At 45.0% G+C, this 13,345-nt stretch overlaps 1 protein-coding gene across 1 annotated transcript; it reads left to right on the forward strand.

Annotated features, from left to right (window-relative positions):
* Positions 1 to 1,703: 1,703 nt before the first annotated feature.
* Positions 1,704 to 6,591, forward strand: LOC129814850 (vesicular inhibitory amino acid transporter-like). Its single transcript, XM_055867945.1, has 2 exons — positions 1,704 to 2,625; positions 4,045 to 6,591. Exons 1-2 carry the CDS (start codon positions 2,206 to 2,208, stop codon positions 5,230 to 5,232), a joined length of 1,608 nt encoding a protein of 535 aa, XP_055723920.1. The 5' UTR covers positions 1,704 to 2,205; the 3' UTR covers positions 5,233 to 6,591.
* The last annotated feature ends 6,754 nt before the right edge of the window (positions 6,592 to 13,345 follow it).

Genomic DNA, 13,345 nt, shown 5'->3' on the forward strand with positions numbered 1-13,345 from the left:
TGGATTCCCCCAAGCCCAGAACAACATGAGGTTTTATATCTCAGAATATCAACAGTCACTCTGTTGAAAATAAGACATTTTGGAGGATTTGAAAAACAAACACACGTCTATAGCTTGAAGCTAAGAGAGAAGCAATCGTCCTATGTTCCCACGGCAGAACGCCAAAAAGAGCTGTCAAATAAATTAAATGAAAGTCACCTAAATTACAAAGCATTTTCCAAATCAAATTGTACTTTTCATTAAGCGCCAAATAGGTTGAACGTAAACTAAGAATAGGCCTAGAAAACTAAACTCGTCCTAGGCATTAGAGTCTGTATCACGCTCTAACATGAACTCTTTATTTTGGCCCAGGGAAACACTGGAAGGCGGAACACGCAAACGTTCAGTGACGTGAAAAATGAAAAGCTGTCGGCGTGACTTGCTGTGGGCCTATAGTAAAAATGTAGATAGACATTTATCGCGCTCCTATTTGCGGGCTTCTGCGACGCCCGGTCCTTGCACACTGATAGCCTTACTTTTAAATGAACTTGGAATTACTATTTCTGGCAAGTTATTTGTTTATTATAATTAACAATATTACAAACTAGGCCTAAATGTGGTTATTTATTAAATAGATGTGGTATAATATCTGAAAATGTGTGTTTTTAAACAATAAAAAAATATACACTGTTTGGATTCCGCATGCAGGAGTCAGTACTTTTACTTAATATTTATAGCCTAGTTAAAGGAAAATCCATGTCCACGTGTATAGCAATAAACCTGGATATTATCCCATTGTTAAACCTGCAATCCCCTTACACTGTTTGAACTTCCAACTCTTATCAATCTCAAATAAATAGTTTGCTCTGAAAAGCTATAGTTCTCCCAACTACAGGGTAAATTAAAAACACATTAAGGAGATGGCTTCATAAAAATATTATCTTGATGACGTACGTTACGGACACAATAAAACGTGGTATAGCCAATGCATTGATCCTGAAAATGCAGCGGTTTTAAACCCAATTTCGAAATGAATTATTGTCTCCGTTTTAGAAACTAAAACAATTATATTATTTTTCGACTTAGATATAGGCCTACCAAGAAAACCGGTGTTCTTCTAACGAATGAAGAAGTTTTGGTGCGTAAAATGCAAGCCTAAGAAATAATGCAGAATTTAAATTTAAATCAATAGCAAAAAAAACATGTTTTTCTCTCTCGATTGGCTATATGGAAATAACTTCCACCTTATCACCGATAGCCTATTTTAAACAACGAATAAGCATTTTTCTTCATGAATAGACGAACAATAATTTGACATTCGATCCACATTAATCCCAGTAGGCTAGGCACATCAACTATCGTTGCCACTGAAGACACGCGCGTCCACTTGTCGTAAAAAACAACAACAACTAATGGTCAAGCAACAAATATTTGATCAAATTCTAGTCTGAAAGTTACATAACCCGGTCCAAAGATGTGATGTGTGTCTCCTTTCAGTTTCCATCTAGATCCTTTTATACACGTAACGTAATGCAAGACTCAAAGCCCCCAGAATGTAATTGGATGTTAGAATGAAGTTTTGTAGAATACGGGGGTGGGGAGGGGACAAGGTACCGCAAGCACCTCCCCTAGAAATGCAGCAAATATCTCCCGTTTTCTTCCGTGGAGTGGCTACGCGCTCTGGGGGCTGGAGACGTGCTCCACGAAGCCGAGTCCTTGTATTGGCAGGCTGATGATGACACGTGCCTCCCCCGTGCCACCCCCAGGCTCCAGCGTACGGCACTGACCTCAGTAACCGCCAAGTAAAACCAACTGTGGCAGCGTTGCTGCAACCGTTATTATCAATAAACGAACTGAATATATTCACTTGCAACAATTTTGCGTAATCCTCTGCGCAATACATTTCCACCCCCTAAAAAAAAATCACGCGTCAAGTTCGGACGTTTTCGTCGCGCTAAAGACTAGAGCGCGGTCACAAGATGCGAAGACGGAGCGCCGACGTCTGAAGGTGAAATGAACCAGGGGATGATCAAGAACAGGAGTACTTTGATCAAGAAGTGGAGATAGCAACTTAAAAACCATCAGGGCTTTATAAAACCACCGTCCGTACTATAGCTTCGTTTTATTCATATCCAGAAACAGAGCCGCAATCTAGTTATTGACTATTTATTTTATTTGAACAACAACAACAAAATTGTCCCCGACTGGTAGACAGAGAAGGCAACAATGGCACATTTAATCCGAAGCAAGTTTCAAAATAAAATGTCAGATGCGGCCACCTCCGTGTCGAATAAATCCACGGCGAAGGTGAGCGGCATGATGGCCAGGATGGGCTTCCAGGCCGCCACAGACGAGGAGGGACTTGGCTTCGCCGCATGCGATGATTTGGATTACGACCACCGGCAAGGACTGCAGATGGACATAATGAAATCGGATGAAATGGGTGGTGGTGACACTGGAGAGGGGAGCGGAGAGGGTGGGATGGGTGGAGGAGAAGATGGAATGGCGGCTGGGGACAGCCACTACCAGAGAGATGGCACCGGACCTCCGCTCTCCGCTTCCAAAGCCTCAGGTCTGGGAGAAGAAGAAAAATCCCCGAAAATCACCGCGTGGGAAGCTGGCTGGAATGTCACGAATGCAATCCAGGTAATTAAAACAGCATGGCGCTTGCAGGTGTCCTATCCCACTCATTCATTCAACGATTACTTCGTGTTACCTGCCATATATAGGCTAGCCAAATGTTAATAAATGTAAGCCTGCATAGCTTTTCTTTCAGTTGACACCAAATTGATTGCGAACACAAATCCCTCGTGAAAAGGCAAATAGAGACTAAGGCATTCGATATTCCAACAGTCTCGTAAACCCGACCCTAGGCAACAGCAGTGACTGTGTTAAAGCCAGAACATCATTTTATTTTGTGGGAGGCATCCAGGATGTCTCGAGACACTAATATTCCAAGGGTTCCTTTAAATACATTTTTTTTTAAATCCCCGAGCCCAATTCACACAAAACAACCTTTTGATTTTGGATAAGGAGATGAATTGGGGTATTTGGAGATAATTGATGTGGTTTGGGAAGGTTATGAAAAAATGAAGAAAATAGGATAAACTACACACTGTTACAATAAGAAGTTAACCAATGCGAAAAAGGTCATGTTTTGTTGTATTTCATTATCTGAAGCCATACACATAGCCTAGAGAATAATTATGAAATATCTCGCATATAAACACAAATATTCTAATTCCATGTACTCCCATAGACTCCCAGTTGACAAAGAACATGACGCGTACTGATCTGTTGATGCGACTTTACGCACGAACTTGTCTCTGTTGACCTGGAGCGCATTCAAGCAGCAGTTACACTATTCGAAAGGACCGAATCTCCCCTTCAGATCGACAGGTGACCTTCTAGATAGTCATTTCGTCAAGGTCATTTATATACATAGCTTAGACTACGCCGCGCTCTACTTTCCTCGATAGCCAATCATATATACGTTATAGCTAGCCTATAGCTCATTTCATCGTTGCATTACGCACAGGCTATGCGTCTCTATCACCTTCAAAGGTGTACTAACGGGTCTGGGGCGACCGTTGAAGTGTTAAAATGTACTTGACAGTGTATCTTTATGTGGCAAAAAAAAGTCCCAAGACAAGCGCCGTCCCATCATGCGTTATTAAAGCTATGATCACCACCATGACAGTCCCCATTTAATCAGGACGTGTCTCCACCCTATTGATGACTACAAAATTCGCTGGAAAGGGCACGCTCACAGCTAAATGGAATGCCCACCAGAACCCACACCAACAAGCAAGCACGTCACCCATTGAATCATGCACACACTACCTCATAATGCGTCATCCACGTCAGCCTACGTAAAGTGCAACAGTCATTCAACAAATGCTCCATTTTGTAAAATAATTGTTTAATTGGCAATCCTATATTTACGCCCACCCATCTCCGACCCTGTTTAGTTATTATCAACAAATACCAGGCTACATTTTGTAAACGTTTATCTTGAATTGATCTGGTTATTATGCCCATAAATAACTTCCTGTATGTTTTCAGGGGATGTTCGTTCTGGGTTTACCATACGCCATTCTCCACGGGGGATACCTCGGACTGTTTCTCATTATTTTCGCCGCCGTGGTGTGTTGCTACACGGGGAAAATCCTCATCGCCTGCCTGTACGAGGAGGACGAAGACGGCCAACTGGTGCGTGTAAGGGACTCCTACGTGGACATTGCAAACGCCTGTTGTCAACCGAGGTTTCCATCTTTGGGTGGCCATATCGTGAATGTAGCCCAGATCATCGAGCTGGTAATGACGTGCATCCTGTACGTGGTTGTGAGCGGAAACCTGATGTACAACAGCTTTCCCACCCTCCCCGTCTCACAGAAGTCCTGGGCCATCATGGCCACCGCCGCCTTGCTGCCCTGCGCCTTCCTTAAGAACCTCAAGTCTGTGTCAAAGTTCAGTTTGCTGTGCACTATCGCGCACTTCGTCATCAACATCCTGGTAATTGCCTACTGCCTCTCTAGAGCGCGCGACTGGGCCTGGGACAAAGTAAAATTCTACATCGATGTGAAGAAGTTCCCCATTTCTATTGGAATCATCGTGTTCAGTTACACGTCTCAGATTTTCCTTCCGTCACTCGAGGGGAACATGGTGAAGCCCAGCGAGTTCCACTGTATGATGAACTGGACCCACATCGCTGCATGCGTCCTCAAAGGCCTGTTCGCCCTTCTGGCCTACCTGACCTGGGCGGATGCAACCAAGGAGGTCATCACCGACAACCTGCCGTCAACCATCAGGGCTGTTGTGAACCTTTTCTTAGTGGCCAAAGCTTTACTGTCATACCCATTGCCATTCTTCGCTGCGGTTGAAGTATTGGAGAAATCCTTTTTCTGCGAACGAGAACACACATGGTTCCCGGATTGCTATGGAGGCGATGGAAGACTGAAAGCGTGGGGCCTCACTCTCAGATGCAGCCTTGTGGTGTTCACGTTGCTCATGGCCGTTTATGTACCGCATTTTGCCCTTCTCATGGGTCTGACCGGCAGCCTGACGGGCGCGGGGCTTTGCTTTCTGCTCCCCAGCCTCTTCCACCTCAAGCTACTATGGAGAAAGCTGCTATGGCACCACGTGTTCTTTGATGTCGCTATATTTGTAATAGGAGGCATATGCGCCATCTCTGGTTTCATCCACTCAATGGAGGGACTAATAGAAGCTTACAAGTATGGCATAGAAGATTAGCCAAGCCACTGTCTACTGGATATCGATGTTATTGCACATCCCCTTGTAGTGTATAACTGAAATCCCCACTGAGCGCAGTCAGTGCATCCTTGCTTACAGAATTCATGCGAAATAAATGCGTGCACAGAATGCAGTGCAAGCGTTCATTTGCGCTCACTCATTACACACACACACACACACAGCGGGACAGCGTCTAAATATGATATGGACAATTCAACTTGTAATGTATAAATATGAGAACAAAATGCATATCCATATTTTTCAGCGGAGTGAAGGTTTACAATAGTTCAATCGACCTACACAAAATTGCGAAATGGGACATGTTTCTTCATCTCTCTGTGGTGGTTTCCCATCTTGAGAGACGTTTCATTTGAAATGCAAGTAGGTGGTTTTGGACGACAATTTGACGGCATCGTGACTAAACGGTATAAACAAAGTTGTGCGTTTGATATGATGGCACTTTCTTCGACATGATTTTCAATGTTTCAGTGGGCAGTGAATGTGATTATTAATTATTATTAACACATTGACATACTGTAATGTGGACCTATTATGATGTGAACTAATATAATGGCAATACATCATAGGCTAGCAGCAAGGCAACATGAATATAATACATATTGTGAATGATGAAACAGTGTGTTAATGAATACTAGGAATATCCCAAATATCTTGGGGATTTATTTAGAAGTCATTTGTATTCTCTCCGAGCGCTATATTGAAACAGCATCAGTCATTATAAACAGCTACATTGAATGTATAATATTCAGACAAAAGAAAAGTATTGTGGAATTAGGAGGCGGAAAAGAAAACGTCCACAACCTGAGTAAGGAAAGACGTGTTTTGTAAATTTGAATAACCGTTAAAACACATGGTTAGGCCTAAACACATATCGCACAGGTTATGAAATTGGGAAGAAAAAAGACGGCAAAATGCCTGTGAAGTAATAGCCTGTGTAATTATCGTTTGAAGAAGACCCCATAAGTCCGTCACTTGACCGATATTCGCCCCAGACAGAGGAAAATGGAATTCGGTCACTGTAAATTCGAATTTATCCCCTGATGTTTCATATTATAATGCATTTTACTTGTAAACTATACCTGCGAGATTAATTGAAATGATTCCATGTCCGGGAATTAAGTGTCTGAATCATACAAATATGAAAAGATCATGAAAATAAGAAAATGTGCATAAAGACATTTTTCATTCTGCACAATCCAACGGTCCTGTGGAAATGTTATAAAACCGTATGTGTAGTGTATTGTGGTTTCAAAAAGATGGAATGTAAATCTCAAATCGTTATCATATATCGTGAAAATGAATATTAAAGAATAAAGAAATAAGTTCAATTATATCATATACATTTGTGTGGGTTTTATGTGTTAAAAACGAAAAACCGTGAGAACACGTACACTGAACAAGAATATAAATGCAACATGTCAAGTGTTGGTCCCATGTTTCACGAGCTAAAATAAAAGATCCCAGAAATGTTACATACAAACAAAAAGCTTATTTCACTCAAATTGTGCACAAATTTGTTTACATCCCTGTTAGTGAGCATTTCTCCTTTGCCAAGATAATCTATCCACCTGACAGGTGTGGCATTTCAAGATTAAAGCTGATTAAACAAAATTATCATTACACAGGTGAACCTTGTGCCGGGGACAATAAATGGCCACTCTAAAATTAGCAGTTTTGTCACACAATGCAATGCCACAGTTATGCTTTTATGCAACAGCTGACTGCAGGAATGTCCACCAGAGCTGTTGCCTGAGAATTGAATGTTCAATTCTCTACCATTAACCGCCTCCAATGTTGTTTTAGGGAATGTGGCAGTACGTCCAACAGGCCTCAGAACCGCAGACCTGCGGGATCATCTGAGACCAGCCACCTGGACAGCTGATGAAACTGAGGATTATTTCTGTCTCTAATAAAGCTCTTTTGTGGGGAAAAAGTAACTGGCTGGGCCTGGCTCCCCGGTGGGTGGACCTATGCCCTGTGGGTTTGCACAACCAAAGAATTTCTGCACAAACAATCAGAAACCGTATCAGGGAAGCTCATCTGCGTGCTCGTCGTCCTCATCGGGGTCTTGACCTGACTGCAGTTCAGCATCTTAACCGACTTCAGTGGGCAAATGCTCACCTTCGATGGCCACTGACACGCTGGAGAAGTGTGCTCTACACGGCTCAATCCCGGTTTCAACTGTACTGGGCAGATGGCAAACAGGGTGTATGGCGTTGTGTGGGAGAGCAGTTTCCTGATTTCAATGTTGTGAACAGTGTGACCCATGGTGCCAGTTGGGTTCTGCTATGGGCAGGCATAAGCTACAGACAACGAACACAATTGCATTTTATCAATTTGATGGCACAGAGATACCGTGATGAGATCCTGCGGCCCATTGTCGTGCCATTCATCCTCCGGCATTCACCTCACCTTTCAGCATGATAATGCACGGCCCCATGTCACAAGGATCTGTACACAATTCCTGGAAGCTGAAAATGTCCCAGTTCTTCCATGGTCGGCATACTCACCAGACATGTCACCCATTGAGCATGTGTGGGATGCTCTGGATTGACGTGTACGACATCGTGTTCCATTTCCCACCAATATCCAGCAACTTTGTACAGCCATTGAAGAGGAGTGGGACACGCTACATGTGCTACATGAGGCACATGGTGGCCACACCAGATACTGACAGGTTTTCTGATCCACGCCCCTACTTTTACATGCATATCTGTATTCCCACACGTTGCGTTTATATTTTTTGTTCAGTGTATTTTTTCTGGATAAATATAATAAAATATGGAAATTTGTTTGGTAGAATTATTTGAGAATTATTGCAGATATAAAATAATGATTCATGAAAATACATAGCATTTTTTTTGTTTGATGCGATTGATTAGGGTTATTCCTGTAACTGCGGTCCTCCTCCTCTTCGACCGAAAAGGAGGAGTATTGAGGGAACCAAGGCGCAGCGAAGTTTGAACACATATTTATTTAACAAAGACACAAACTTGTATAAACTAACAAAACGGTGAAGACAGACCTATACGACGAACTTACATAAAACAAGAAGAAAGCACGAATAGGACAATTAGACTACACAAACCGAACAAACCGTAACAGTCCCGTATGGTGCAAACAATTACACAGACACGTAAGACAATCACCCACAACGAACACTGTGACAACGCCTACCTAAATATGACTCTTAATTAGAGGAACGCCAAACACCTGCCTCTAATTAAGAGCCATACCAGGCAACCCAAAACCAACACAGAAACAGAAAACATAGAATGCCCACCCAACCTCACGTCCTGACCAACTAACACACATAACAAACTAACATAAATAGGTCAGGAACGTGACATAACCCCCCCCCATAAGGTGCGAACTCCGGGCGCACCAGCACAAAGTCTAGGGGAGGGTCTGGGTGGGCATCTGACCACGGTGGTGGCTCAGGCTCCGGGCGAGGTCCCCACCCCACCATAGTCAATCCCAACCTCCATCTACCCCTAAAAATGTCCACCCATATCTTACCCCCACAAAATCCTCTTTGTAACATCCATGACAGGGACAGCACCGGGACAGAGGGATAAATCAAGACAGAGGGATAGATAAGAATAAAGAGGTAGATCAAGATAGAGAGGGAGATCATAATAGAGGGGCAACTCCGGACTGAAAGGCAGCTCCGGACAGAGAGACAGCTCTGGACTGAGGGGCAGTTCTGGGTATATAGCCATTTCTGGCTGAAGGGCAGCTCCTGGCTGACTGACGAATCTGGACGCTCATGGCAGGCTGACGGCTCTCGACGCTCATGGCAGGCTGACGGCTCTCGACGCTCATGGCAGGCTGACGGCTCTCGACGCTCATGGCTGGCTGGCGGCTCTGGCAGATCCTGTCTGGTTGGCGGCTCTGGCAGATCCTGTCTGGTTGGCGGCTCTGGCAGATCCTGTCTGGTTGGCGGCTCTGGCAGATCCTGTCTGACGGGCGGCTCTAGCGGCTCCTGTCTGACGGGCGGCTCTAGCGGCTCCTGTCTGGCGGGCGGCTCTAGCGGCTCCTGTCTGGCGAACGGCTTTGCAGGCTCATGGCAGACGGGCGGCTTTGCAGGCTCATGGCAGACGGGCGGCTTTGCAGGCTCATTGCAGACGGATGGCTCAGACGGCGCTGGGGAGACGGATGGCTCAGATGGCGCTGGGGAGACGGATGGCTCAGATGGCGCTGGGGAGACGGATGGCTCAGATGGCGCTGGGGAGACGGATGGCTCTGGCCGGATAAGGCGCACTATAGACCTGGTGCGTGGTGCCGGAACTGGAGGCACCGGGCTAAGGACACGCACCTTCATGCTAGTGCGGGGAGCAGGGACAGGGCACACTGTACTCTCAAAGCCCACTCTATACCTGGTGCGTGGTACCGGCACTGGTGACACCGGGCTGAGGACAAGCACATCAGGATTAGTAGGGGGAGAAGAAACAGTGTGTACAGGGCTCTGGAGACGCACAGGAGGCTTAGTGCGTGGTGCCGGAACTGGAGGCACCGAACTGGATACACACACTACAGGGAGAGTGCGTGGAGGAGGAACAGGGCTCAGGAAACGCACTGGTAGCCTAGTGCGTAGTGTAGGCACTGTAGGTACTAGGCTGGGGCGGGGAGGTGGCGCCGGAAATACCGGACCGTGGAGGCGTACTGGCACTCTTGAGCATTGAGCCTGCCCAACCTTACCTGGTTGAATGCTCCCGGTCGCCTGACCAGTGCGGGGAGGTGGAATAACCCGCACCGGCCTATGTAGGCGAACCGGGGAAACCATGCGTAAGGCAGGTGCCATGTATGCCGGCCTGAGGAGACGCACTGGAGACCAGACGTGTTGAGCCGGCCTCATGACACCTGGCTCAATACCCAATCTAGCCCTACCAGTGCGGGGAGGTGGAATAACCCGCACTGGGCTATGCACTCGTACAGGAGACACCGTGCGCTCTACTGCGTAACACGGCGCCTGCCCGTACTCCCGCTCTCCACGGTAAGCCTGGGAAGTGGGCGCAGGTCTCCTACCTGCCCTTGGCCCACTACCTCTTAGCCCCCCCCCCCAAGAAATTTTTGGGTGTTACTCACGGGCTTTTTGGGCTTCCGTGCCAGACGCGTTCCCTCATAACTCCGGTTCGGTAGCCTCTGCTCTCCTCAGTGCCTCCAGCTGTTCCCATGGGAGGCGATCCCTACCAGCCAGGATCTCCTCCCATGTGTAGCAACCTTTTCCGTCCAATATATCGTCCCAAGTCCATTCCTCCTTCTTTTCCTGTCCCTTACTCCGTTTACTCCGCTGCTTGACTCTGGATTGGTGGGTGATTCTGTAACTGCGGTCCTCCTCCTCTTCGACCGAAAAGGAGGAGTATTGAGGGAACCAAGGCGCAGCGAAGTTTGAACACATATTTATTTAACAAAGACACGAACTTGTATAAACTAACAAAACAACAAAACGGTGAAGACAGACCTATATGACGAACTTACATAAAACAAGAAGAAAGCACGAATAGGACAATTAGACTACACAAACCGAACAAACCGTAACAGTCCCGTATGGTGCAAACAATTACACAGACACGTAAGACAATCACCCACAACGAACACTGTGACAACGCCTACCTAAATATGACTCTTAATTAGAGGAACGCCAAACACCTGCCTCTAATTAAGAGCCATACCAGGCAACCCAAAACCAACACAGAAACAGAAAACATAGAATGCCCACCCAACCTCACGTCCTGACCAACTAACACACATAACAAACTAACATAAATAGGTCAGGAACGTGACAATTCCTGTGTCATAAGAAGTCTAAATTACAGGAATTCTATGCAATTATATTCCAGACCAAAAAGGTAATGTCTGTCTGTCTGTCTCTTTGTGAGAGAGAGAGAGGGTGAGAGAGATCTAACAAGCTGCACTGCGAACCACAGTGAGAGCAGGTGCACAAGTCACGTGCCATAATTGTTACCATTTGCTTCTATGTTGGTCAATTTTAGCCAGTAGTTGTCTATGAATGACTGTAGCCTATGTAATTGTTGCTAATGCTTGGAATAGCCTAGCTTTATAAATCTAAAATGTTGTTTAGTATATAAAGAAACAAAAGGGTATAGGACAGAGGTATTTCAGGCAGGTCACCCGCGACACAGGTCCGTATTTCATGCTCATCCCTGTCTGAAAACATCGGGGAGATTACGTGGAAACCGGTCAATAGGAGCACTGTTACCTTCAACTCGGTTTTGGTTTCACTAAGGCGTTGTGGACTGGTATGGCGGATGTGCATAAGCACATGCGCTGATTCAAAGGTTGCGTGTTCGAATCCAGTGATAGAAAGTTATTTTATTTTATTTTTTGTTTTAAGCCTATGCCAAACCTGAACCCATACCTTAAGAATTCGGAGTTAGTACCTAAACTTAACCTCAACGTTTGGAACAGGTTAGAAATGTGACATATGGAAAACATGGATGAACATCTAATTCTGACGCGAGACAGAGCTTGTAGGGTATTCAACCTGGGGATCACGCAAATATGTCACGATCGTTGGTTGAATTAATGGACCAAGGCGCAGCGTGCATAGAGTTCCACATGTTTATTGGATGAAACTCACAGAAAACAATAAAGCGCAAAACGAAACGTGAAACTAATGTAGTGCTAACAGGCAACGAGACATAGACAAGATCCCACAAAGACCCAGTGCGAAAAGGCTGCCTAAATATGATCCCCAATCAGAGACAACGATAGACAGCTGCCTCTGATTGGGAACCATACCAGGCCAACATAGAAAGGAAAAAAACTAGACTACCCACCCTAGTCACACCCTGACCTAACCAAAATAGAGAATAAAAAAGGATCTCTAAGGTCAGGGCGTGACAATATGTTTGTCCCCCAAAAAATGTCCCATTGTTTTTGTCAACTTTATTTCTCAACTCCTAATAGTGAGCAAATTACAGTCATTGGAGCTAATTACACTCACTGGAGTATCAGACACAGGCTTTGAAAAGCACCCATGACTAGACCTACCAGTTGCTGCAAGTGCTGCTGGCTACTGGTAAGCTTCATTTGCCTCATGCAGTGTGACACATCTCCTTCGCATAGTTGATCCGGCTGTTGATTGTGGCCTGTGGAATGTTGTCCCACTCCTCTTCAATGGCTGTACGAAGTTGCTGGATATTAGCGGGAAGTGGAATACGCTGTCGTACATGTTGATCCAGAGCATCCCAAACATGCTCAACGAGTGACATGTCTGGTGAGTATACAGACCATGGAAGAACTGGGACATTTTCAGCTTCCAGGAATTGTGTACAGATCCTTGTGACATGGGGCCGTGCATTATCATGTTGAAACAGGAGGTGATGGAGGCAGATGAATGGCACGACAATGGGCCCCAGGATCTCATCACAGTATCTCTGTGCATTCAAATTGCCATTGATAAAATGTCATTCAAGTTTAAAGTTTTAATGTCACATGCACAAGTACAGTGAAATGCCTTTCTTGCAAACTCAAAATACAACAATGCAATAATCAATAACAATGTACTACTATAAAAAAACACATGAGAAATAAGAATAATAAATACACAATAAAGTGAGTAAGTAAGCATACTATATACAGGATATATTTTAAAAGTCAGTTCCAATACCATATTTACATGTGCAGGGATACTGAAGTGATGAGGTAGATATGTTTAGGGGTAATGTGACTAGGCAACAGGATATAAGATAAGGGTAGCAGAAGCTTGCATGTGAGTGGGTGTGCGGGTGTGTTGAGTCAGTATAAATGCATGTGCATATTATGTGTGAGTGAGAAAATGATGGAGTGAGTGTTTGTGTTGGAGTAACAGTGTGTGTGAGTGTATAGGGCCCTGTGAGTGTGCATAGAGACATCATTGAAATAAAAGTTCAATAAAGATACAAGGTAAACTCGATCCATGTAGCTTTTTTGTTGGCTATTTATCAGTCGTATTGCTTGGGAATAGAATCTGTTCAAGAGCCTGTTGGTTTCAGACTTGATGCACCGGTACCTCTTGCAGAACGGCAGCAGAGAAAATAGTCTATGACTTGGGTGGTTAGAGCCTTTGATGATTTTCCGGGCCTTC

Source organism: Salvelinus fontinalis, chromosome 18 (genome assembly GCF_029448725.1).
Source record: "Salvelinus fontinalis isolate EN_2023a chromosome 18, ASM2944872v1, whole genome shotgun sequence".
Classification (NCBI taxonomy): Eukaryota; Metazoa; Chordata; class Actinopteri; order Salmoniformes; family Salmonidae; genus Salvelinus; species Salvelinus fontinalis.

Bases quoted from the DNA above. Each gene is read 5' to 3' on its own strand.
- LOC129814850 (XM_055867945.1), top strand. From the start codon at position 2,206: ATGGCACATTTAATCCGAAGCAAGTTTCAAAATAAAATGTCAGATGCG. The intron at 2,626-4,044 runs GTAATTAAAACA...GTATGTTTTCAG, and splicing joins ATGTCACGAATGCAATCCAG to GGGATGTTCGTTCTGGGTTT.